General features: G+C 45.7%; 1 protein-coding gene across 5 annotated transcripts in view; it reads left to right on the forward strand.

Moving 5' to 3' along the window:
• Asap1 (ArfGAP with SH3 domain, ankyrin repeat and PH domain 1) overlaps window positions 1-24,737 on the forward strand; it is a 330,593-nt gene that overhangs the window by 261,753 nt on the left and 44,103 nt on the right. For all 5 annotated transcript variants that reach the window (XM_078016709.1, XM_078016707.1, XM_078016711.1 and 2 more), the window contains 3 exons: window positions 15,417-15,504; window positions 17,583-17,631; window positions 23,945-24,108. In XM_078016709.1, coding sequence (XP_077872835.1) covers window positions 15,417-15,504; window positions 17,583-17,631; window positions 23,945-24,108 — 301 coding nt within the window. The remainder of the gene's footprint in view (window positions 1-15,416; window positions 15,505-17,582; window positions 17,632-23,944; window positions 24,109-24,737) is intronic.

Below are 24,737 nucleotides of genomic sequence, written 5' to 3' on the forward strand. Positions count from 1 at the left end.
CAGCTTCCCGAGCCACTGGTATTACAGCTGTGTGCCACCATGCCCGGCTGCAAAAACTTATTTTTAATTCTCAAAGATGCAAGTGTCCTAATGGAAAATGTATCACTCAGTGGATGGCAAAGTTCATTCCAGGTGTGTTTAAAAATGTGTGTGCCATTTAACCCAGTAACAAAAGTTTGAGGGACAAATTCATGATTGAACTGCAGTAGCCTGTGCTGAGTGGGGCCCTTGAGTTAGGATAAGCAGTCTGTTGCTGACAGAGTAGAAACAAGGATGGGCATTTATGGCATTGGCAATTTTTCATTACAGCTGAGTTTATATTTCTCTGTCAAGGAAAGGAAGTACCACTTACCTTCAGCCCTTGTGGTATCAGAACGTTCCTTTTACAGATAAAGAAACCAGACCCTAGATCTGAACATGACTAGTAACTGGTAGAATAAGAAATTCAAGCTTGGGTCTATCCAGCATTAGTCCATGTGGTCCTGCTAATGTGTCTCTTCCTGTAGAGCCCAGCTGTTCTGCACTCTGAGCTCTCTACAGCTCTCGGTCCGTCTTTAGCCAGGTACTCAGACCTAGACACACAGAAGATGCTTGGTATGTCTTGTGGCCTAGTACATGATGGATGGCATGCTTCCTAAAGATTGTAGTTCTCTATGAAACTTGAGCAGTTCCCCTCCTCTCTGTCCCTTGACCCCTGAAGAACCCTGTGGTGAGTTCTGGCCGACAGTCCAGCTGAGATTTTTAACCATCATGCCCATTCTAGCCAGCCACCCATCCAATAGCAGAAATCCCGCGTGCAGACTTGGACCCATTAGGGGTTGCCATTGAGACTGTCTAGCAGTTGTTCATATATTCAGCATTTGTTAACTAAGTTCCATTCACCCAAGTTCATGGGTGGAAAATAGATAATTTGGACCTTCTCATCTTTAATTCCATACAGTTTATACTAGAGTGAAAGTTTCTGATCTATTTTGACTATTTAGATCATGAGTTTTTTGTCAGATTTACAATGTGTCCCCTGATTTTCATGACCTTCTGCTGGAGAACTCTTCCCATGGATTTGCCTGGCTATGGCCCTCTCAGCAAGCATTTGAGAGCGACATGTGGCCTTACCTTGTTCTGTCCGTTTACTTTTCTTGTGAACTTGCTGTGGAAAGCAGAGCAGTGTGGCAGGAGATGAAGTGCATCCGCAGCACTGCTCGACAGTTACACGACCTTGGGCACACTGCTAAATATAGGAAATAAATGAGTTCTCTCTCACTCCCTTTTTCTTTTCTGCCAAAAGACGATGTTGTGGCTAAGCCAACAGTTTATGTGCATTCTTTCTAATTAACAACAGGTATCGCTGACCACATTGTTTGGTGGCTGAGAGAATGGGCTGTGGCATCCATCAGATGGGAGTCTGAATCGCAGCTCTGCCATTGACTGTGTGACCTTGAGGAAAGTGTTTAACTCAAAGATGATGTGGGTATCGAGTGAGGCAGCCCACTGTGTGTGCACAGAGTGGTCAGTCTCGCTGTTCTGTTAGCTCCTCACGGGTCACTGGCGACCCTGAGCTCTGTTGATGTTCCCCTCCTGATACAAACGGGGAGCTCTCCTGCCCAGAGCAGCCCAGGGCAAACAGGCTCCTCCTCAACTGCTGATTCCTTCCCTGAGTTCTGTTATTCTGTTCCCCACTTTCCATTGGCTTTAAGCCACTTTTTTGGCTGCCAGTTACATCACTTGTAATCATTCCTGCCTCCATAGGAAGATCTCTAGTCAGTTTTCCTCACTTTGCAGACACCATTGCTTACTTCGGATTAGCTTGAAAATCAGGGCCAGTGGTTCCTGGGAAAGCAAAAAGATGTAGTGACTTTGAAAAAGTGATGGAAAGAGCCTTTGGTTCTTTATGATCATCAATACTTCCTAAATGTGCAGATGACTGGGATTCGCTGTGCTGTCTCCACACGTGCATGTATCGTGCGCTGATCACACCCTCCACACTGCTACACCTGCTCTCTCGCCTCCCTGCCCTCCTCACTGTCCACTCCCCAGACCCTTTTCCAGTTCCTAACATTCCCTCTGCTGCTAGAGTTTCTATTGTAAGAAAACTTGGGGCCTTAATTCAGGAGCCCTTAACACCTGAAAATTCCTCCAGCTTGCAGGCCACACCCACCCCCACCCCACCCCCAGTGAATGTCACCTTTGCAGATTGTTCTCATCATAGTGACTTGGGAGAGGACCAGGCTACCTTCAGATTAATGGCACAGTGTCTTTTGGCTTGACCACTTGAGTAATACCTGCTCCCAGAGTGATTCATCTCCCCAACTCACTATTCCATGGAGAAATACTCTCTTATGTACACCTGAAAGAATTGCATACAGCCCATCCCCAGATTTCACCAACAGATACATTGCTTTTCATGTGTTTGTTCAAAGTTGTGTTTTTATTTACTATTCAACATAACACAGCACTGTAGGAATCAAATTTAGTGGGAATCTCTGCATTTGCTTTCATCATCATCATCATCATCACAGCTTATTTATAAATATCCAGTATATTTTTCTACTCTTAACTGTTACTGTTTTCCTTTTTGGTACTGAGGACTGAACCCAGAGGTGTTCTGCCACCTAGCTGCATCCCTAGCCCTGTTTTACTTTTAATTTTGAGACAGGGTTTTACTAAGTTGTCCAGGCTGGCTTTGAACTTGCAATACTTTTGCCTCAGCCTCCCAGGTAGCTGGGATTAAGGCTTATACTAACATACCTGGTTGATATTAATATTTAATCATTTTTCCCTGCTCAAATCCAGGGTCTTACCCATGCTGTACAAGGGCTTTACCTCTGAGCTACACCCCGACCCCATCCAGTACTTTGTAAACATAGTATAAAATGCTTTTTTTTCCCCAGAATTCCAACTATTAACAAATCGGTGGCAAAACTTAAGAATAAAGAAGCTTGTGTCAAGTCACTAAACCATTCTTAATAGATTTCTGTACTTTGGGTTTCACTGTGGTGGGCCTCGTGCTAGGTTTGAAGTCTAAAGTCGTAATCCCCTGTTCATCCCCCAAGCAGGAGACCTGGGGCTGCTGCGTGCAGTTGAGAGGAGGTGACCCTGCCAGTTCTTTCCTTTCTGGCCTCAGTGCTCTTTTCTTTGTGTTATACTAAAGCCGGGCGCTGGGTCTCACTTGGCTCCCTTGGCCCTGGTGAAGGTGGTTGGCGTGAACTGCCATTCCCACTGGGGTTGACAAAGCCCCAAAGCAGCTTCAGCTGCCATCTTACTCCAGTCTGTGCCTTTGAGTTGTTTGCATTTCCTTTTTTTTTTTTTTAACTAAAAGCAGTATAAACATAAACAGTATAAATATAATAAAATAAATCATCAAAGAGATGAAGTATTAGAGTTATAGTCTGCCTTCATTGTAGTAATCCTGTATAAAAGCCCAGGCAGCTGTGCTTTTCAACACCCTCACTCCCTGAATTAATTAACCTCAGTGCAACGTGCTTTTCAGATAATGGGTTGAAAAAAGAGAGAGAACTGCCTTTTACTGAGCACTTAGTGTTCCCTGCATGTGTTCTTCAGGAGAGTCCTCAGGATAGGCGCTCCTGCCTTCGTTTCTCATTAGGCTGAGGTTCCTCAGTGGGAACCTGGTCTCGCTCATCGTGAATTCCTAATTCTAGCACATTGCCCAACATGTGGTTAGTGCTCAGTGAAGATTTTTTAAATGAAACTGCATTTTATGGATGAGTCTCAGAGATACCACGCTTGGGGCCATGTAATTTGTAAACTGCTGGACAAGTTCCAAAGCCCGTGCTCTTCCTACTAGACTGTAGGCCTCTCCTCAGATGCCAGATCATTGTTAGGTCTTTGAAACTTTCAAGACTAACAGCACTTTGGAACGAAGTCACTTCCCATGTCATTGAATCAGTCAGGGTCTTCAGAGAGAGAAGGCTGCAAGGACTTTTAGGAGGGGAGGGAGTGCTGGTCCTGGGGATAGTGCAGGGGCTCTAGGAGTTTACTCTTGAATCTGAAGACTGCCTAAATGGTGTCTTACATTTTTAAATGCCTGTACATGCCCTGAGGATTAACAGCATAACAGCCATTTAAATTCTTAGTCCCTTGGGGCTGGGGTTATAGCTCAGCAGTACAGCACTTGCCTCGCGTGTATGAGCCACATAAAAATAAACAAAATACAGGTATTGTGTTCAATGACAACTGAAAAAAAATTCTTAGTCAAAGTACAACAAAAAAGTTTGATGATTTAGTCAAAAAGACTAGGCATCCCACTGGCCTAGACCAGGTCTAGCACCTGCAGATAATGTGAGGGGCCACCTGCCAGGAGGCCCCTTGTCCTCAACAGGGAGATTCAAAGCACAGCCCTGGAATCCACCTGTGAGTAGTGTGCGTTCACCTACTTACAGTGCATGCTTCAGACTGAGCTTGTGCCCCGCTCTGTAAAACAGACTAACAGCAGTCCCCGTCTCTCAGTGTCTTGAGTATTAAATAAAATAATGGAATTAAAGGCTTTAGAGAGCTTGGACCACAAAAAATGTTTTCTGAGCTCGATGGTTGTTATCACCTCAGTGAGCTGAGCTGGGGGCTGCTGCTTCCAGAACTTGGGAGACAGGCTACCCAAGCTTGAGCTCCGTCTCTGATGCTGAATCCAGGCGAGGATTCCCCTCCTAGATAAAAGGGAGCCCTTGACAGTGCCTGATTGATGGGCATTTGTAAAAGTGAAATGAGTTCATTGATTATGAGTAACTAGAGCAGACGAGGGGCAGGACTGTGCTCAGTGCATGTTCCTTATCCTATCCTGTCATCTTCCCTAATGTGTGACTACCTCCATTTTAAATTGTGCTTTATTGGAATTCTTCTGTACCCTTATTCCCTTTACTCCTTGACACGTTACAAAGCCAGTTCGGAGTAAGTATTTTCTCATAGAAATTTAATTTCTGCCCGTTAGGCTTAACTGCGGTTCCGTCACCTCCCAGGGCATTTCGCTAAGGCAGGGATTCGATGTGTCTCTGCTTGTCCTTGGGCTCTTCAGATCAGTGGACATCTCCCCAGGACTACTGCTTTTGGACCTATGCAGAGCTCTGGAGATAACAGTCAGCTGCTGGGGCGTTGAAGGATGCACTGAAAGTGCTCCGGAAGCACAGGGGAGCCTGGCAGAGGGCCGCTCCTGTCCCTGAGTGGATCGGAACTCACTCCTGCCCATGGCTGGCCTTTACAGCTCTGAGGCTCTTCTAGACTCTCTCTGAGCCCACCTCTTTGTCCCCATTGTCACTAGGAGAAGAGAATCTTTTCGTCAGTGGATTAGAAAGCAACACTGTGACTTCAAAGAGGGCAAACTGTGGAGCCAGTTAGACCCAGGCTCCACCCTTGACAAGCTGTAGAGCCCTGGGTAAGCTCTTCAAGCTTTTGGAGGCCTTGGTTTTCTCAAATATAAAGAGGACACACTTTGTTCATTGAAATGTTTTTGTTCGTAGCTGTCTAAGCCAGGCACTGGGCTAGATCCTGTAAGCAGTGATGAATCCGTAGCCCCTGCCCTCCCGAAGCTTGGAGTAAACAAAGGGTGGGGACTGTAGGGCAGCAAGCAGGAGGCCATGATAGAAGATGGCGCAGCGGCTGCGATAGTGTGGGCAGAGAGGCTTTCTGGACATTTAATGCCAAAGCTGGGGAGCAGCCAGCCCTGCCGAGGGGAGAGAGGAGCCTCTGCTCCTGAGCTGAGCAGCATGTTCAAGGAACTCAAGGCAAAGTAGGACTCTGGAAGCTGTTACCGTCTATCTGCTGGGTAACAGAAAAGGAGAAGTCGGGGATAAACTTGAGCTAATATTACTTCTTGAACCAGTATTATTTCAATTCTCTATTTGAACTGTCTGCTCCCCTATTTTAATACTAATTTTCTGTTCTGTGTCTCTTCCACCAGCTTGAGGTAGTGCCAGTTTTCATGTCACAGTATCAGCCGCCTCACCCTGCTGCCCTTGGGACCTGGGAACTCTCCCTTCTTTCTTTTAGACAAAATACCAGAATCGACTTTCATGAATGAAGTTCAAATGCAGCTGGGCTGAGCTGTAGTTCAGTTGTAGAGCACTTGCCTAGTAAGTGCTAAATCGAGGGTTCCATCCACAGCATGGCAGGGCGGGGTGGGGTGGGGTGGGGTGGGGGTAGCTGCAGGTGCAAAGGCACAGGTACTGAACGTTCTCCACAGCTGTGTTCACCAGCAGGTGGGAAAGGCTGTGTCAGTACCAATAGAGGTATTTGGACATATGAAAAAATAAGTGTTTCCAAACTCAGGGTCACTGTGGAATATCCCTGTAGGCTTCTATTGCCAATGAAGACATTAACATTTACAAGAGGGCTTCACAAACTCAAGTTCTATAAAATGTAAGTTCAAAATGCATCTGCTTACACCTTATAGGTTATCTGTCCTTCTAAATAATACACCCAGTAGAGGTTTTCACTATTATGCATTCTGATGAAGGGTCTTCTCCTTTTCACTGTTTGAATCCCAAGATTACATATTAGCAGCATCAATATAGTTTATTTCAGAGGAAAACCCATATCACTTGCATCTCAATGAACTGTTACATCTGTTGGAAGAGGCTGCCCCTGGCTAAGTGAGCCTAGTGAGTCTCTGCCCTGACAGCATACTAGACTGATCTGGAAATGGAGCCATCTTCCAAGACCCTGACTCAAAAGAAAATATTTAAAAGGACTGGAGATATAACATAATGGCACAGCACCCCTAGATTCAATCCCCTATTCGCTGTGCTGCTCTGTGGCTTCCTGTCTGTCCATGAAATCCCCCTCTCACACACTGCCACCGCAATGGAATCTACCAGGAGGCAGTGTAGCCAGCAGGGGGGGATTCACCAGAGCTGGCACCATGCAGTTTGAACTTTTGGCCTCCAAAACTGTCAGCTGAATAAACCTTTTTTCTTCATAAGACACCTAGCTTCCAGTATTTCAGTGTAGTAATAAAACAGTCTGAGACACTCCCTGCGTGCCAGCCCTTTACAAACGCTTTCCATTTGCCTTTCATTACCTCCTTCACAAGGAGGTAGGTCATCTCCATTTTAATGGGAAGAAGTCTGAAAGTCACATAACCAATAAGTGCTGGAGCCAGATTTGAATTCCAGATCTGGGCCACCTCTCACAAGGAGGCAGAGCATTGGACACTTGTCCTGCATCCCTGAGTTCATTGCCACAGCAAAAACAGCTTTATTTTCTCTCTCCATGCTAAAGAGCTCAGAGGGGCTAAGGTGCTTGCTCCTGGCTCCATTTGTAATGCCAGGTCTGATTGCCTCCATGTGAGGTTTTTTCCCCCCTCCATTCTCCTCGATACCTTAATATGTGAATAAATTGCTTTTTTAAATTAACAGAACATTGCTTTGCTTCAGACATACCAAACTTTCAGGAGCTCAGTTTCCAAAGTGTGACTCCATTAAAGCTAGGTATTGTGGAGCAGTCTCTCATGTGGGCATCAGAGAAGATCAAGCATTGCAGCCTTGATTTCTTCTTTTGGCAAATCCTCTGGAATAACAAGGGTGTCAGAGAGTTAATGCCTCCTAGGATTTAAGGACCGGCCAGATAAGTCTCTCCTGCTTTCATGTTGAACAGAGATTAGAGGAAACTCCTGCAAGAAACTTGTTTCATAAATGAAGAAGGGAGGGTGAAATTGAAGAACTAAATTTAAAAAGAACCTTCAGATCAAAACCTCAGGCCTCGCAGCTTGTGAGGGTTATGGTCTCAAAGCCCTGCCTTGGAGGTCCCACACACAGCGTGTCATTCTTGGTGCTTCCTGTGCAGCTCTGTAATTCTAGTAGAAAAGCCAGTAGAGAAGAACCTCATTAATGTAGAGCCCACAAATTAAAAAAGCATATCCACTTGGTTACAGTAGATGCCGTTGGTCGTTCAGGGATAAGAAGAAGAAAGAAAATCCTGATTTTACAATATCGAAGGTAGAAATCCAAAGCCTTGCAGTCTGAAATCAGCCTGCTTTCATGCTGCCCTGCACCACCCTCCGTGGTACAGAAAAGTAAGGTTATTTAAAAACGCTCGGCCTTCATTAGATGCTCTGCTGGAGCTAGCTGTGACCTTAAGATGAAGTTAGTTAACCTCTCTGTGCCTTGGCTCCTCATCTGTTAAATGTGGGGCAGTTTGGTGGTGCTTACTGATGGGGCCGTTGTGCTAATTAAACAAACGCGTGAAACCCTTGGCACGGTAAATGCCACACACCTGTCAAGAGACTGTGCCCTTGCTCTGAAGGGCAGACCCCGTGTGAGGATGAGATGGGCCTGGTAGACATTCTCAGCCACTCACTGCCTGCTCTGTGGACATTGTGTCTGGGATCTGGAATATCTCCCCACGCTTGTGCACTGAAAGCCGGGTTCTCACATGCAGCGGGGTTCAGAGGTGGGGCTTTTAGACAGTGATTGGAGGGTTCTGCCCTTATTAGTGGACTAACCTGTGTGGCTGGATGGACTCCTTGGAGGCAGACCTGGTTGGAGGAGGTAGGCCTTTGGGGGTGTGACGCAGGACTCACGCTCTCCCCAGCCCCTTCCTCTCTCTGCTTCCTGGCTGCCAGGTTGAGCCGCTCCTCTCTGCCCTTTCACCATGGTGTTTCCCTTGGAGCCAGCTGAGTATGGACCAAGTGCTCTGAAACTGTGGGCCAGAGTAATCTTTCAAGTTCTTATTGTCAGGCATTTGGGTCACAGAAACATTGATCGAACACGGTTGACAAAATGTAACGAGAATATGTTCCTTAAAAAAACAGACCAGGGCTCAGATGTGGTATCATTGCATTTTTTATAAATATGGGAGGTCAGGAGGTTTTTGGTGTCTAACTCCTATTAGAGAACAAGGCAGGGATCAAAGAGGCTACTACAGTTAGGAAAGGTGAATTTCAGGATTCTTCTTTTACTGACCCAAACTCTATACTGGCAAATAAGCCCTCAATAAATGCTTGTGGAAATGCTTTGAAGGATGAAGAGCTTTAAAGGATGAAGAGCACAGTTGTCAGATGCAGTAACAGCATCGGCCCCACAAGAGCTTCTTACCCAGAGCCCTGATCAACGTTTCCCCCCTGTTTATATTAAATCACTGTTTAATGTTGATCCTGAGAAGAACTACATTCTCCCAAAGGTAGAGTAACCCAGCTACACCACTCCTAAGAATTAAAGCCAGGATATCATAGTGATATGCACATACCATGTTTATAGCAGCACCGTCACAATAGCCAGACTATAGAACCAGCCGAGGCGTCCAGCAATAGATGAATGGATAAAGAAAATGTGGTGCCTGTACCCAATGGAGTTTTATTCAGCCATTAAGAAGAATAAACTATCATAGCAGCACAATTCACAATAGCTAGACTGTGGAACCAACCTAGATGCCCTTCAATAGGTGAATGGATAAAAAAAAATGTGGCATTTATACACAATGGAGTATTACTCTGCACTAAAAAATGACAAAATCATGGAACTTGCAGGGAAATGGATGGCACTAGAGCAGATTATGCTAAGTGAAGCTAGCCAATCCCTTAAAAATAAAAGCCAAATGTCTTCATTGATATAAGGAGAGCAACTAAGAACAGAACAGAGAGGAAGAGCATGAGAAGAAGATCACCATTAAACAGGGACAAGAGTGGGGAGGGAAAGAGAGAGAGAAGGGAAATTGCATGGTAAAGGAAGGAGACCCTCATTGTTTTACAAAACTACATATAAGAGGAAGTGAGGGGAAAGGGGGAAAATAAACGAGAGAGAAATGAATTACAGTAGATGGGATGGGAGGGGAGGGGAGGGGAGGGGGGATAGTAGAGGATAGGAAGGGCAGCAGAATACAATGTACACTAGTATGGCAGTAGGTAAAAAAGTGGATGTGTAAACGTTGTGAATCTGCAATATGTTTATAGGGAAAAATGCGAGTTCATAATCCGCTTGAATCAAATGTATGAAATATATGTCAAGAACTTTGTAATGTTTTGAACAACTAATAAAAAAAAATTGGTCAAAGAAAGAAAAGTTTGATTTGACCAATTTATTTAGTTAATAGAAAAAAAAGAAGAAAATAATGTCATTTGCAGGAAAATGGATGGAATTGAGAGCATTATGTGATGTGAAAAAAGCCAGACTTAGCAGGTCAAGGGTCACGTGGTTTCTCTAAAATGTGGAAGCTAGAGAGGAAAAAGAGAAAGATGGAGAGTGATCTCCTAAAAAGCAAAGATCAATAGGCTAGAGGAAGGGGACCAGAGAGTGGGGTAAGGTGAGGGAGAAAAGAAGTGCTGGGGAGTGATATTGGCCAAATTGTGATGTTACATTGTGTGCATGTACAAATACGTAACAAATGCCATCGTGTGCACCACTATAACGCACCAACAGAAAAGCCGGGGGGGGGGGGGATACAAATGTACCAGTTCCTTACTGCAATAACAGAGTTTCTTGAAAACTGGAAATTAGTCCCATGGTTAAAGTGATTGGAAGATTAGGAGGTCATGGCCTTCATTATCTTCCGTAGTCTAGAGAAGGGCTTTGGTTAGATCATCACCTGCTTCTCTCCTTAGCTGCAGGAACGATCACTAAAGGGATAGGGAACTTTGGTTTGGCCACAGAGTAGTAATTTTGGAATGTGGAGCTTGTCAGGAACAGGTTTCTGGCAGGCCTGTTATGTGATCCAGAGGGAAATGAAGGAACTGGCCAGTCAAGAGCAGGAAGAACCAGGAAAGAAGGAACAAAATATCTTCTACTTGGCAAATTTTTCACGTCTTACCTGGACAGAGAAACAGTGTGATGAGTGTCTAGAGACTTGTTCCACTCCCAGCTTTGCCTCTTGTACGTGTATCAGTTTACCCCACCTTCCTGACCCTTGATTGCTTTTTAGTCCGCTCATGTATGTGAAAAGAATACATCTGTGCGTGTTAAGAAAACAAGCATTTATAAAACAGTAAATACAGGTTTAATCAATGGATGCAAAAACAGGGGGCACCTGGCGTGCACCTTGTTAACATCAGGTAATAACTGTGAGGATCATTGGGTGTAAAAGTGGGGTTAACAAGTGATGTTGAGTTTCCTCTTTCCTCCATCTGTCTCTTCATTTTTCTCCAGTGTCTATGCGTTATTTTATTGAAAACTAAAATCTGTCAAAGGACAGGCTCAGAAGAGAGCCTGGAACAGAACCATAAAATCTTCAGCTGACAGGTGTAACGCTTGTGTTTAGAGAAGAAGTTCTCAAAGTCTTGGAAAGAGATGCTACCCACGAGCACCTGCAGGTGCACCTGCCCTTCCCCTGCTTGCTGTCAAGGCCTGCTCTGGGTAATTCGCACACCCTAACGCGGTTTCTTTTGAGTCGCTCGTTTGAAATCCTGTTTAGCCATCCCCAGCCTCTGGCACCACTGCTCTGACTTTGATTCAGACTCTTCTTTGCCACTCTTCTGTCCTCCTCTCTGAGTTGCTGTTGGCCTCCTCCTTGCAGCCACGTCCTGCAAGGCAGGTCTGATTGGTTACTGCCTGCTCAACTCCCTTCCGCAGGTTGCCACAGCTCTAGGAATGAAATCCCTCACCTGCTTCTCTGCTCCGCATCACCTGGGGCCGCTTGTCCCTCCTTGCGCTCCTGGCCTTTCTTCCTGCACCTCCACACTCTTCCCACACATCTGGCTTGGTCCTACTCCCTCCTCCCTGAGGTCCTCACTGGAAGGTCCAGGATTCCTCTAGCGTACACCCAAGAGCTGGGGCTCCAGGACTCCCTGGGCACCAGGCATGTTCTGGGACACATTCAGGTCTGTTTCTCAGAGCCGCTTGAGGGTACGGGCCTCATGTTTTTCAGATGTGCTAAGAATGTGGTAGAAACTTAACATCTGTCATATGAATGAGTAGTTATTTCATGTTCTAAAATTTATCAATTATGAAAGTCAATACTTGGGTGAGAATCAAATAACCTGAGAAGATATTAAGAGAGAAGTTAATCTTGGAACTTCTTCTCTGTTGACTTGTAAGCTTTACTCTTCTCAGGAGCTCTAGTGCGGGGACATCCCGGCATTTCTAGGTCTGGGAAGGCCATACTGCTGTCTCTCCAGGTGTGCTCCACAGAGGAAGCAGAAGAGGAGCAGGGCCTCTGAGCCACTCAAACCACTTCCTTTCTGAGAGATCTTAGGAATGTCGCTTCTGTGTGCCTCAATTTCTTCATCTAGTAAAAGATACCTATAAGACTTCCCTCCCAGGGAAGATGTACTAAGGCACCTGAATGTAGTCTTTTCATTTGAGAAACTTTGAATACCTGCTGTATGTCCAGCACATTTTAGTAGGGGGTGGGGGGAAATGTACCCTTGATGGGAAGAAAGACAAGAAGCATAAAGGGGAGATAAGAGCCAGGAAGAAATACGGTAGGGTAAGAAGGACCGCCATGGGAAGAGGGGCCCAGGAACAGTCCCCTGTGGACGTGCTGATCAGTGAGCCCTGAAGGGAGGGAGGCGGGAGTTGAGGGCACGCGGGCTGGCTTGGACAGCAGGAAGCGGCAGGCCCTCCACCATGGTAGGAGCTGAAGTCAGTCGAAGGGGCTTCTTGTGGCACCTGGAAGTCAGGGTACAGATGGGTTTTCATTCAGAGTGGGACAAGAATGCTCAACAGCAAAGGACTCCATGCACTGAACTGTCCATGAGTTTTTTTTTCTTTTTTTTTTTCTGCCTGTACTTAAACAATATGAAAGTATTTCCTAAACCATCCCACCCTGATGTAGCCCAGAGCAAGTCATTTAGTTTTACTTTGATTTTACTCTGTGCTGAAACCCCAGAGAAGATTACATCTTCTTTAATCAGTATACCTATAATTTAGTACTAAATGTCAAGAAAGTTCTTTGGAATTTTGGGAAGTTGGACAAACATCTGGAATGACTGTTTTTACCACAGTGGTCTCCAAGCCTGACGCCTTGTCCCTGGGCTTTGGTTGATCCACCGCTTCCCTTGCTGGCATTGGCGGGCTCAGCACTGCTGGGTCGGCTGCTGAAGACAGTCAAACATGGTGTTCTTTGCTCCTGAAAAGTCACATTTGAGGTGATAGGTCACTTATCAGATTCCTCCCTGGCAGCCCAGCTTGGGAAGCACCCTGGGTACAGGCTGTGTCCGTGTCAAATCAGGTCCTGATAATGGGCAAATGTCAGTCCTGTAGCCTTGAAGGGCTTCTGAGGGAAGCAAGATATTCCATTGCCACTGAAGTTGTGTATCTTAATCATGAATGACTCCAACTGTAGCAGACCCTTATCATCCAAAGCTTTCCAGAAAACTAGTGCCGAGGAGTGAGAGGTGGGTGATACTCTTAACCTGCTTGAATGCAATTAATATTGAGCTGAAGGCTTTTTCCTTTAAAAAAGATATTGTATCTGTTGTTTGGTAAATGGGGGAAAACACACACACACACACCAGAGAACTCTGGATTTGGGAAGAATGAGAAATCAGTGTGTTAACCCTCTGCCATATTCAGATGTGAAGAGTGTCGAAATTCTTAAAAGTTTCCAAGAGAAATTTCTCTACTTAAGAATCCTGAAACCTCTTGTTTGTCACTTAAAGCTTGGGAAGTTCTTCCGCATGTCTGGCTCAAATTTTCTACAATTTTTTAAATACATTTATTTTCATGTCTGCAAATGGAAAACAGCTGCCCAGCCTTCCAGTAACAACCTTTGTGAACTTGAAGGTGGTCATTAAGTCACCCCCAGCCACCTTCCTTTGGACTAAGCAGTGCCTTCAACCCTTCTTCAGAGTTTCCACTTCCTATCCCTTTAATCATCTCTCCATCTCCCTAAGCTTTTCTACATCCTTCTTTAAATGTGGGTTTCAAAGTGGAACAAGATTTGCACCGTTAACTGGGTCACTTCCTTTTCAGATCATTGTACATCGCTGTCATTCATATGGGAAACCTGGCAATTTTATCAACATCCAGAGATGAGATGTAGGACTAGCAGTTTCTTTTACCGTGGGCTGGGCTTGCTGTGTGGCTGTAGATGCCAGCTTTGGAGTCTGAGACTCTTAGCAAGCTAAACTCCAGTTCTCTTCTAAGACAGGGTTCAGGCCCATGTCCCCTCCCCTCCTGCCCGAGTTCAGCAGCCAGTTCTGGAGCACATTTCCCAAGCGCTGTGCCCTCCTAGGGAGGAATCACCCATACTGCACTCCTAGTTCCATTTCTAAATCAAGGCTACGTGCAGTGATTATGAAATTCCTTGGGATCTCACCTCCTCTTCCGAGACGTTTGCTTTGGGACCAATAGGGGATAAGGGACGTGATTTTCTGAGTCTACTGTCATTGAAATCACAGAGGGGGAGGATCTTGAATTTGGTCCGAGAGTACAGGAAGGTCAACACAATCCTTGAGGGCCTGTTGTTTAGGAGAGATGCGGAATGTCTCTGATTGTCTTGACTGTGTTCCATCTCTGTTGTTTGGGGCTTTTTGGACCTCTCTGTCCCTCTTCTCCTCTGTCTGCCTAAATACTTGGCATTCCTTAGGTGGAAACATGGGGATTTTTGACTCTCAGCCAGGGCAGGCAGCAGGTCAGAGCAGACAGCTCCATTGCTTGCTCCCACAAGCTTCTGTGTCCAAGCATAGCCCAACTCAGGCACTCAAGTGACCTATTCTTCAGCCCCTGCAGGAAGCAGGGTCCTTATGTTAGCATTGGCCAGCAGGTGACCATGCACAAGTGTAGGCAGGAGAGCTGGAATGTCTGTGTGGCGAGACTCCTGAGGTAGCACGTTGGTTAATGTCAGGTCTGTTTTATATGTGTGGCCGAGAGGTGTGCTCATGAGTGAAGAGAAATCCTCAGAGTTCTCTCTGCAGATATGGGACTGATTAAGCAGTGACTCCCAGGTGGGACTCACCCCCATACTTTTGAGAGAAGTGATGTAAATTTTGCATTGCAACCAGATTTGTGGATTCCTGGGACATCAGGTTTGGGATGATTGATTACTGGGGTCATTCTGAATCAGTAAATGCACTGCGGCTCCCCTACATGTCACTGTAAGGTACCATCTTGATACTGCCAGCTGTGGGTTTTGAATAAGTATAGGTTCTAAAAGGTGCATTTCTAGGGACTCTGCCCAGTCTTCACTGGAAGTGAAGTGAATCAATCATTCCTGGTTCCCGTAAGATGAATCACCAGGATCCCTGTGTGCGGTTAACAGACATTTAGTTGGGCACCTAAATATTTTCCTTCTCAATGAGATTCAGAGCTCTAATGCAGTAAATCAAGACTTTTCCTACCCGCTTATATTTGAGGACAGAAACTTGCAGATCGGGTATTGCCTTGCAGTACACTCAGCAGTGCCCAGGTGTCTATTCTTCCTTGCTAAAAATGTGTTCTTGCATCACTGAACAGGCCCTGTGAACTGCATGCTATGCTGTGGGCACGGTCCACAGCAAGAGGGCAGTGCTACACATAACATCTCTGCTTTCTTTTCTCCAGTCCAATAGGCAGCCAGCCAAGTTGAACCTTCTTACCTGCCAGGTGAAACCGAACGCCGAGGACAAGAAGTCTTTTGACCTGATTTCACGTGAGTCCTTTAGAACACTTTTGGTAGGTTGTTGTGGGTTCTGACACTTGCAGATGTCCATCATCCGGATCCTGAAGCAGCTTTTCCAAGCAGGGATCTAAGGTCACCATGGTGAAGCTGCTTGTCATTCCTGCACCTGCAGCTTTAGATGGAGTCTTGCTCCAGCAGTCCTCCTGCCTCAGCCCCCAAGCAGCTGGCCTACAGAACATGTGCCACTGTGCCTGGCTTTCTCAGGTCACTTAATTTGCACGGAGCCCTCTTACAGTTGAGAAGGCATAGCAGTGTCAGATGTGACCGTGTTTAGGAATATGAAGAGTATGCATTTATATGTTGTCCTGGTGCAGTGAGTCCACAGCTGGATCCCCTCAGAGAGTTGTTTCCAAGTATGTTCCCGTTTCTCTGAATTTCAAAGATTTTTTGGTGTGAGGTCCAGATATAGAGGTTTTAAAGCCCTTCTGTGGTTTTTAAAGTGCACCTGGGGGTCAAGAGGCTCCGATGTAGACTTGGGAATGCATGTGTAGCACTGTACCATACAGTTAATTTGCCTGGAGTTATATCCCTGCAAAATCAGACTCTTCGAGAAAAAATCATTGTCTTGCTTCCAAGCAGGATGGGCCTTCAAACTTCATGAATTGCTGACACTGTATCCCCTCACTTCCTTATGCCATATGGCTCAGATTTACTTTCCCTTGAGGTGACAGCATAATAACTTCCCACACACACACCCTGTAGCCTGTGCTGTCATGGTGAGTAGCAGCTGGGGACTGCTGTTCTGCTAAGTTAGCTCCTGTGGGAGCACCTGCTGGCCACATTGCAGCTGAGGGGACACCTCCTTCTGCATGGGGAGAGGCCAGCAAGGCCAATGAAGTGACTCACCACCTTCCCAAAATCCTGCAGTGCCAGCCTTAGGTTTTGTCCTCCTCTGTCAGAGCCCAGCAGAGCAGGCCAGGAGCTGAAGTACATGACCTGAGTGGAAGCACAAACATACCTTCCTGCCCTGCAGTTCCATGAATGCAGGCTCAAAAACAGTCCAATCTAGGAGTTTGTCGGTCATGAGGCTCTTTGGGTGTAATGTGAGCTGGGTTCTACAGCATCATGTAAAGTTTGGATTCCCATGATTTTCATGACTTGGAGATTTCTTGGGTTATTGATGAGAAGGAAATAGGAAAAGTTGAAATTATATGGTTTCAAAAAGCCAAGAACCCCTAGATATGAGAACCTATAGATTATTAATAATAGTTGTCAGTTATTGAGCATCTAAATGTGCCAGATACTTTTAATATACATTATGGCTAACTCTCACAGAAGCCCTATCAGTTTTCCATTTTACAGAAGAGAAAAAACTAAGCTTAGGAGAGATTCAGTGATTCGGATGAGGTCACACAGCAATAAGGTGGGGTATTTGGCCAGGGCCGTGAAGTGCTCCTACCCATGTGTGTACTTGAACATACACATTGTCTTTTTCATGAAGGACGAAGGCGCCCAGCCCAGAGCAGTCATGTAAGAAAGTGCTCAGTAAATGTTATTTCACCCTGAATGTCTTGAAGCATCTTGCAAATCTTGGGTTTTAAGAAAGCACTTCTCTCATGGACATCTGTCCCAAATAGCCAATTTACACCTCATCCTCCCTGTCCTGAGTGGCAAAGTTCAGCCTTTCTTCCTGGAGAAGAAAGCAGGGGGCAGCCAACACCTGGGGCAAAGTGGGCAGCAGCTGCCCTGCAGGGGGCTTTTAAGCCATGGAGAAGTGGCTGGTGAATCCTTGCTGCAAAGGAGATACCCCACACTGCGCTTTGTCCCCAAAGCCCACCTGACCAGATGGGACCTCTTCCCTTCTCACTTTTGTTTCAGAAGAGGTGCCTAATGTTTGCATGGTATTTGTGTTATTATATTCCTCTGGTACTTGAGAACAATAATATTGACAGGGCAAACTGTGCATCTGGCAAAGCATGATATAAAAAATAATCCTAGATTCCGACTCTTGCTGGCTGGGGTTTTTTTTCCCTAGAACTTTAAAGAGCTGCGTTACACCTGAATGATGATGCTTTCTGAGGTTTCACTTTCTTTTTCTTTTCTTTTAGATAATAGGACGTATCATTTTCAGGCAGAAGATGAGCAGGATTATGTGGCGTAAGTAGTTTGTAGAGTTAGTAGGAACCGCTCCTGGCTCTCCAAGCTCCTTTCCCACACTTTGCTCCTTCTTGCATCTGGGGTGCTCGGTCCTATCTGCTCAGTAAACATTGGCACCTCCTGCCATTTTGGGCCCAGGCCTCTCTGCCTCTGAGGTCATTGCTCCCTCCTCTGTGCCCATGGCTGCTTCCCCCCACTGTTGTCCTCTGGTGCTCACCCATGGCCCTCTGGAGACCAAGAGCTTCCTGAGGACACGGGCTGCACCTTACTTGTCTTTTAATCATGTCACCCACACTTAGAAAGCCCTTGCTCAGTGTTTGGTGGCCAAATGCATGAGCCAGTGTGCCTGGATGCTTCCTTGAGGAAGAACACTGCCAGGCCCCCTTTCCCTGGGTCACTGCATTGGGAAGAGCCAGGTTTGTGGTCCATGCTACTGGGAGCAGTCCCGAGCCACCTTCCTGTGGCTGCCCTGGGCTGCGGAAGGTGGTCTACAGCTATGATATTCTCAGCTGCTCACAGCCCTGGTGCTAATGAGGGCAGTTGACCTTTATGCTGTTCAGATTTCTCTTGTTTCTGGCAAGTCCCAGGGTAATGTGGCTGAGTTTCACAAACTCTCAAAGTGCTGTCCCATCCATGGCAATCAGTATTGTCATTTTCCTTTTCTGATTTCTTCCCAGAGGGCCACAGGTGCCCTTCACACCCAGTGTGCCTCACACACCTCTTCTCTTTCATTCACTCTCACACGTGCTTCTCTGCAGCATTATTCTCATTTATTTATGTATATAATGGATATAATTAATAGGAAATACAAATTGACATCTTGGTTACCAAAACACTTTGGGAAGTTTTTGCCGTTTTCTGTCTACTCTGAGGCATCTTGTGCAGGGCTGCCTACCTCCCAGAGACCTGTCTCTGACATTGTTTAGTGAACTGGGTGCAACATTTTTCTCTTTCCCTGTGGCAGAGGGGAAATGGTAAAGGGATCAGAAAGAGACTAGGAATGGGTAAAGGCATGTGGAGTTGGGAAATACAGCCAAAGAGAATCAAGTGGAGAGGCAGGTTAGGGAGACAGAGAAGGAAGAGCCAGCTCTGTACCCATTCGTCCACCTGAATACTTATTAAATGCCACTGAGATACCAAGAACAGTGCAAAGCACTGAGAACACATCAAGAAATGTAGCAGAGCCCTGCCCAGAAGGAGACGAGCCATGTGACGTGGAGCAGGCGCTAAGCACAAGGGCTACTGGGGGGAAGCAGACTTGGGGTGCTGATAAGTCGTGCTGGCTCTGGCAGGCATGGAAGGGTGTGAGCACTCTGCCCTGCAGGCAGGGTCCTGACGGCAGGAAGCCACAGGCAGAGCGGGGAGAGGCCCCCCCGGGCTTGATGTTCCGAGCACAGAGTTGGCAGAGGAGAGTGTGACTCAGGAACCAGATGAGAAGGGCCCTGTCAGGAGGGCTGCCTTCCACCCACAGATTCGGAGAGCTGGTGTTTATTGAGGTTACTGTGCTAAGTGGGCCACAAACCCAGGAAGGAGGAACTTTGATCCCTAGTTTTCAGATGAGGAAACAGGCACAGTGTGCCTGCGGCCAGGGTCCTGGTAAACCAGGATTTCAGTCCAGACAGAATTCCAAACCCACGGGGGAATATTGCTTCCTGAACTTCTCTGATTCCTCTCCCCCCTCTCTTCCCTCCCTCCCCCTCCTCAGAGCTCTAACTGGAAAACAAATGAGAAATTCACGTGAGGTCGGGAGGGGTCCACCTCATCTTTGTGGCCTTCTGTCTACACCCAGGCCTCCAGTGTCTTATTGATTCTCGGGGCTTAGAGGCAGTTCAGCCCCATTTTGTGAGATGACTGGTTTCCTGCCCCTGGGACTCAGCACTCTTCAGTAAAAATGTTGCTTTGTCCATCGTGAAATTGCCACACGTTTTGCACTTCAGCCTCTTCAGGTAGAGGCGAGGGGCTTCAATTTGAGTGAAGTAGGAGGTAACTGCACAAAGAGATCACGTGCCCAGAGGGAAGCCTCAGTTCTTTTTTACCCCCAGGTTCACATAGAGGCAGTTTCACTGAATCATTGGGTTCCGACCCAGTGCAAAAAAGTGTCCAGTGGAACTAAATGAAAAAAATTCTTTCCAACCAAGGAAGGGGGCAGTGTCAAGTCCAGCAGTGGCCTTTGCTCCAGGTTCTGCTCACCAGTGCCTTTCCACTAAGGGATGGGGCCAGGGCCATCTCTTCAATAAGCAGAGGAGAGTGAGGATTTTGCGAGTGAGGACAAAATGGGTGAAGCTCCTCGCATGGTGGCAATTTATTTTTTTATCTTGCAAAACTCAAAGTTATTTTTAAGGTATTAAAATACAATTATGTATTGCTGCTTGGACTTTTTAATGTCTGTTACTTTAAAATAATTTAAAAGTTACATATTGTCAGAAGTAGTTACTTTGACTCTTGACCCTTTTGAAATATAGCCACTCCAATTCCATCAAATCTGAATTACTTCCCTGGAGACTTAATTGTCCTTTAACTGTATTTTTTTCTGATTATCCTGACAAACTTCCTTTTTTTTTTCTTTTTTTTTTTTTCTTTTTAATCCTGAGCCTTGGGGTGAAGAGACAAATGTGGCATAATGGGAGAAACTCTGAAAGGGGGCCAACAAAATGGCTTTCCTGCCAGCCTTCCCAGTCCAGCTGCAGGGCCCTGGGAAAGTCACATAACTGTCCTGGCTTCTGTTGCCTCACCTTCAAGGTATTTTAAAGCCCAGCCTACAGGCTCTCGGGGAATTTTGTTTCAAAATTATAAGCCCTTGGCCCATGGTAGAGACTGGTCCATAGTAAGGAGCCGAACGTCATGGTGCCTGAGGGAAGCAAACTGGAGCTGTCTGCGGTCAGCAGGGAGACCAGTAACAGCAGTCCGGCCAGCGAGTTCCACAGTGGCTAGTCCTGTCACACCAGTTTCTTGAATTGTTTTTTAAGAAAACAGTTTTCTAATTTGAGACTAAATAATTAAAGATACTGTCTACTGCCCTAGACATTGGTTCTGAAGTGGTGTTTTCTGCAGTAGAAAAGGAAAGCTATTCAGGTGTGTCATGATGTCTTGAAGGTGAGCGCCACCTAGAGTCAACGGTGTGAGGTGCAAGCCAGTGCTCCAAGCAGTTTTAATTCTCAAATTTCGCTATTACTTTGTCAAACATTTTGTAGATGGTGCTTTGCTTTGTATCAGCTTCATCCTACAATATATAGAACAAAATAACAAAGAAAAAATACCCAACATACTCAGTTCTAAACCTCCATATGACGTTTTGAAGACAAGCTTTCATTTTGAAGCCAGTGGCTGGCAATGTTTTTCATTATCTTTTTTCAAACTTTGGCTTTTTCTTCCTCATTCATTAAAGTAATACAAACTTATTTTAGATTAGGAAAATTACATAAAAGCGGAGACAAGCTATTCCTCATCAGTTTTTTCCTAAAGAAAATCACTCAGAGACAACCAGTGTTAGCATTTTGGTGAAATCTGTCCTTTTTAGTCATTACAATACCTGGCTTCAAATTATACAACAAAGCTGTAGTAGCAGAAACTGGCATAATAACAGACACATACAAATGGTACAGAATAGAAGACACAGAGACAAGCCCATGCATCTACAGTCATCTGATTCTTGACAGGGATGCCAGAAACATACGCTGGGGGAAAAGAGCCTTTTTAACAAATGATGCTGGAAAAACTGGTTATCCACATGCACGAGAATGAGACTAGACCCCTATCTTTCACCCTGTACAAAACTCGACCTCAACTCAAAATGAATCAAAGACTTGGAAATTAAGCCAGAAACTATGCAACTCCTAGAAGAAAACATAGGGTCAACACTCCAGCATGTAGGCACAGCTAGGACCCCTAAAGCTCAGGAAATAATGCAAGAGTTAATAAATGGGATAGCCTCACGTTAAAAATCACAGCCCAGGAAGCAAGAATGTGAAGAGAGAACCTATAGAACGGGAGAAAATCTTTGCTAACTATTCTATGACAGGATTAATAACCAGAATATAATAAATGGGCACATGAAGTAAACAGACTCTTCTCAAAAGAAGAAATACAAGCAATTGACAAATACATGGAAAAAAAATGTTCAACGTCCTTAGCAGTTAGGGAAATGCGAATCATCTCACACAAGTTATGGCAGCCATCAAGAACACAAATAAGAATGCTAGAAAGGATGTGGAGGGAAAAAAACATACCCAACGAACTCAGTTCTATACCTCCATATGACATTTTGAAGACAGTGGCTGGCAATGTTTTTCATTGTAACTTTTACATCATTGGTGGGATTGTAATTAGCAAAACCACCATGGAAATCAGTATGGAGGTTCCTCAGAAGACTAGGAAGGGAACCACCATTTGACCCAGCTGTACCACTCCCTTGTATTTATTGTATTTAAAAAATTAAAGTTATACTGTACCAGTCTATGCATACCCATGTTTATAGCAGCCCAGTTCACAATAGCCAAACTGTGGAACCAGCCTAGGTGTCCATCAACAGATGAATAGATACAGAAGATATGGTGTATATGCACAATGGAGTTTTATTCAGCCGTAAAAAAATAATGAAATTGTCATTTTCAGGAAAGTGGATGGAGCTTGAGACCATTATGTTAAGTGAAATAATCCAGACTTAAAACATGGGGTTGTATGTTTTCTCTCATGTGGGAGCTAGAGAGGAAGAAGGGGAGGGGTCTCATAAAAATCAAAGGGAGGGGGCTGGGGTCGTAGCTTGCGGGAGAGTGCTTGCCTCACACATATTGGGCATTGGGTTTGAAGGCACCACATAAAAATAATAAAAAGTAAAGATATGGTGTCCATCTTTTAAAAAAAGTCAAGGGAGATCAGTAAAGTAGAGCACAGGGACCCAGGGAGGGAAGAGGAGAAATGCTGGGGACTAAATATTGGCCAAGTTTTATTTCATATTGTGTGCATGTATAAATGTGGAACAAATTCCACTATGTACAATTATGATGCACCGATAAAAGGAAGAAAATAAATTGATAAATGCAATCATATATATTATCACGTGATATTTTGTTGCCACCATTTAAAAAGTCGAAGTTTTTAGGTAATTACATAGTTTTGTTTTTACAAGTTCTCTGAACTGCTCAAGGTAACTGAAATTACTTGCACCCAAAATGTTTGTAAGTTAGGGGACGTTGTCAGTTTGTGTCTCCTGTGTTCCCTCGGGCTTTCTGTGAATAGATTATGATTTAATTGATTAGGGTTCTGCTGTTTCACATGAGATCTTCCAGCTCCCCCAGGTCAGCTCCCCCAGGTCAGAGCCTTGCTTGTTCCCCACATCCTTAATCACAGTTAATTTACTTCCTGAGTCTCAACTTCAAAAGTCAGAAGGGTCCAATGTCATCAACTAATGAAGTAGACCAATGGGGACTGTGGCAAAATGATATTTATGCCCCTTTCAAAGGGGCAGCTGCCACCAGACCACTCCAGATCCCTGCTGTTGGACCAAGTTTCCCACGTTTTGCTTTGTTTTCCCCAAAAATTGAACTCTAGAAGGGCTCTTTGCCCCTGAGCTACATCCAGTCCTTTTCGTTTTTTATTTCAAGACAGGGTCTCGCTTACTGAGACTGGCCTAGAACTTGTGATCCTCCTGCCCTGGCCTCCTGAGTTGCTGGAATCACAGGATGGGCCTGAGAACTTGCTTGTTCACATTCCCCTTCATGGTTATTTCATGCTTTATTAAGCAGCACCCTGTCTTTGGACTTCTGGGTGGTTTCACGCTTGGACTGGAGGCGGGAGGTTACTGGGGAACAGATGACGGTCCTACTGCATATGTTATCAGGGAGCCTTCACGCTCCATTGTGCATTGTAAATGTCACATTTTGATGTTCATTTTTCATAAGCATAAATGTTGTGGCTGCTAACATAATATTCCTTCATTTTCACCTGTAAGCATCCTCACAGACAGGCTTCCACAGCAGATGCCTCTGCTGAGCTCTGTCCCATTCCCTCCCCTTCTCCAGTGGTCCCTTGCTGGCCCCCTGCCCCCTGGCATCCTCTTGATTCTGCCCGAATAGAAACAAGGCACCGTGCGTGCTCCTGCCGGTCCTCAGCTGCACGGGTTTCTCCTTCTCTGTCCTCTCCTGTGTTGCTTTCCCCTCTTTAAGTCTTTCCTTCCTCTCCTTTCCCTCACTTTGTAGCTGCTTGGGGTGGGGGTTCTCTTTTGGAAGTTCTTGATGAAAGAGGACTGTTTGCAGTGAAGGGAGAAAGCCACAGCCACACCCTCAAAGGCCTCCTGCCTCTGCTGTTCTGACCGCAGGTGGATATCGGTGCTGACCAACAGCAAAGAGGAGGCCCTGACCATGGCCTTCCGGGGCGAGCAGAGCACGGGGGAGAACAGCTTGGAAGATCTGACGAAAGCCATCATTGAAGAGGTCCAGCGGCTCCCCGGGAATGACGTGTGCTGTGACTGTGGCTCGTCAGGTATTTGTCCCCATGCTTGAACTGACCTGCTAAGCATGCACTCTAGATGTAGAATATAGAACAAGCTCACTACTTAAAAGCCTTGCCTCCTGTGGACACCGTCACACACGCACGCACAACATGTGTTCCCACCATGAACATCCCACCCTTCAGTTGCTCCTACCTACACCCTTTGCTCTGCCTGGAAGGCGCCCACCTGTTCTCCTACATGGCCACGGTGCTCCCTTTCCTATGAGGTCAGTTAAATAAACACCAGGGACCTCAAGGGAAGAGCACAGACAGGGTGTCCCACTATAGATCACAAGTCTGCCCTCAGGGCCTGGATGATGTCAGGTCAAGTCCCTTTACCATTCTGATCTGCAGCTTCCTCATCCTGCAGTCAGGATAACACACCCCATTATGAGGCCTTAAGAGCTGTGTGTGTGAAATCCGCTGACACCTGATACCTGGCCTTCCTTCCTGCCTGCCCACTGAAACCTCCCAGCCTCTGCTTCACACGATGTCACCCTCCCGCAAACTTCTGCTTCCAGGTAGCACTGTGTCGCCAAGGTGTTGACAACAGCTAGCAATGGCAGAGTGCTTCCCTGTACTGAGGAATGTGCTTGGGGTTTTACTTAAATATCACACTG

This window comes from Ictidomys tridecemlineatus, chromosome 7, assembly GCF_052094955.1.
Source record: "Ictidomys tridecemlineatus isolate mIctTri1 chromosome 7, mIctTri1.hap1, whole genome shotgun sequence".
Lineage (NCBI taxonomy): Eukaryota > Metazoa > Chordata > Mammalia > Rodentia > Sciuridae > Ictidomys > Ictidomys tridecemlineatus.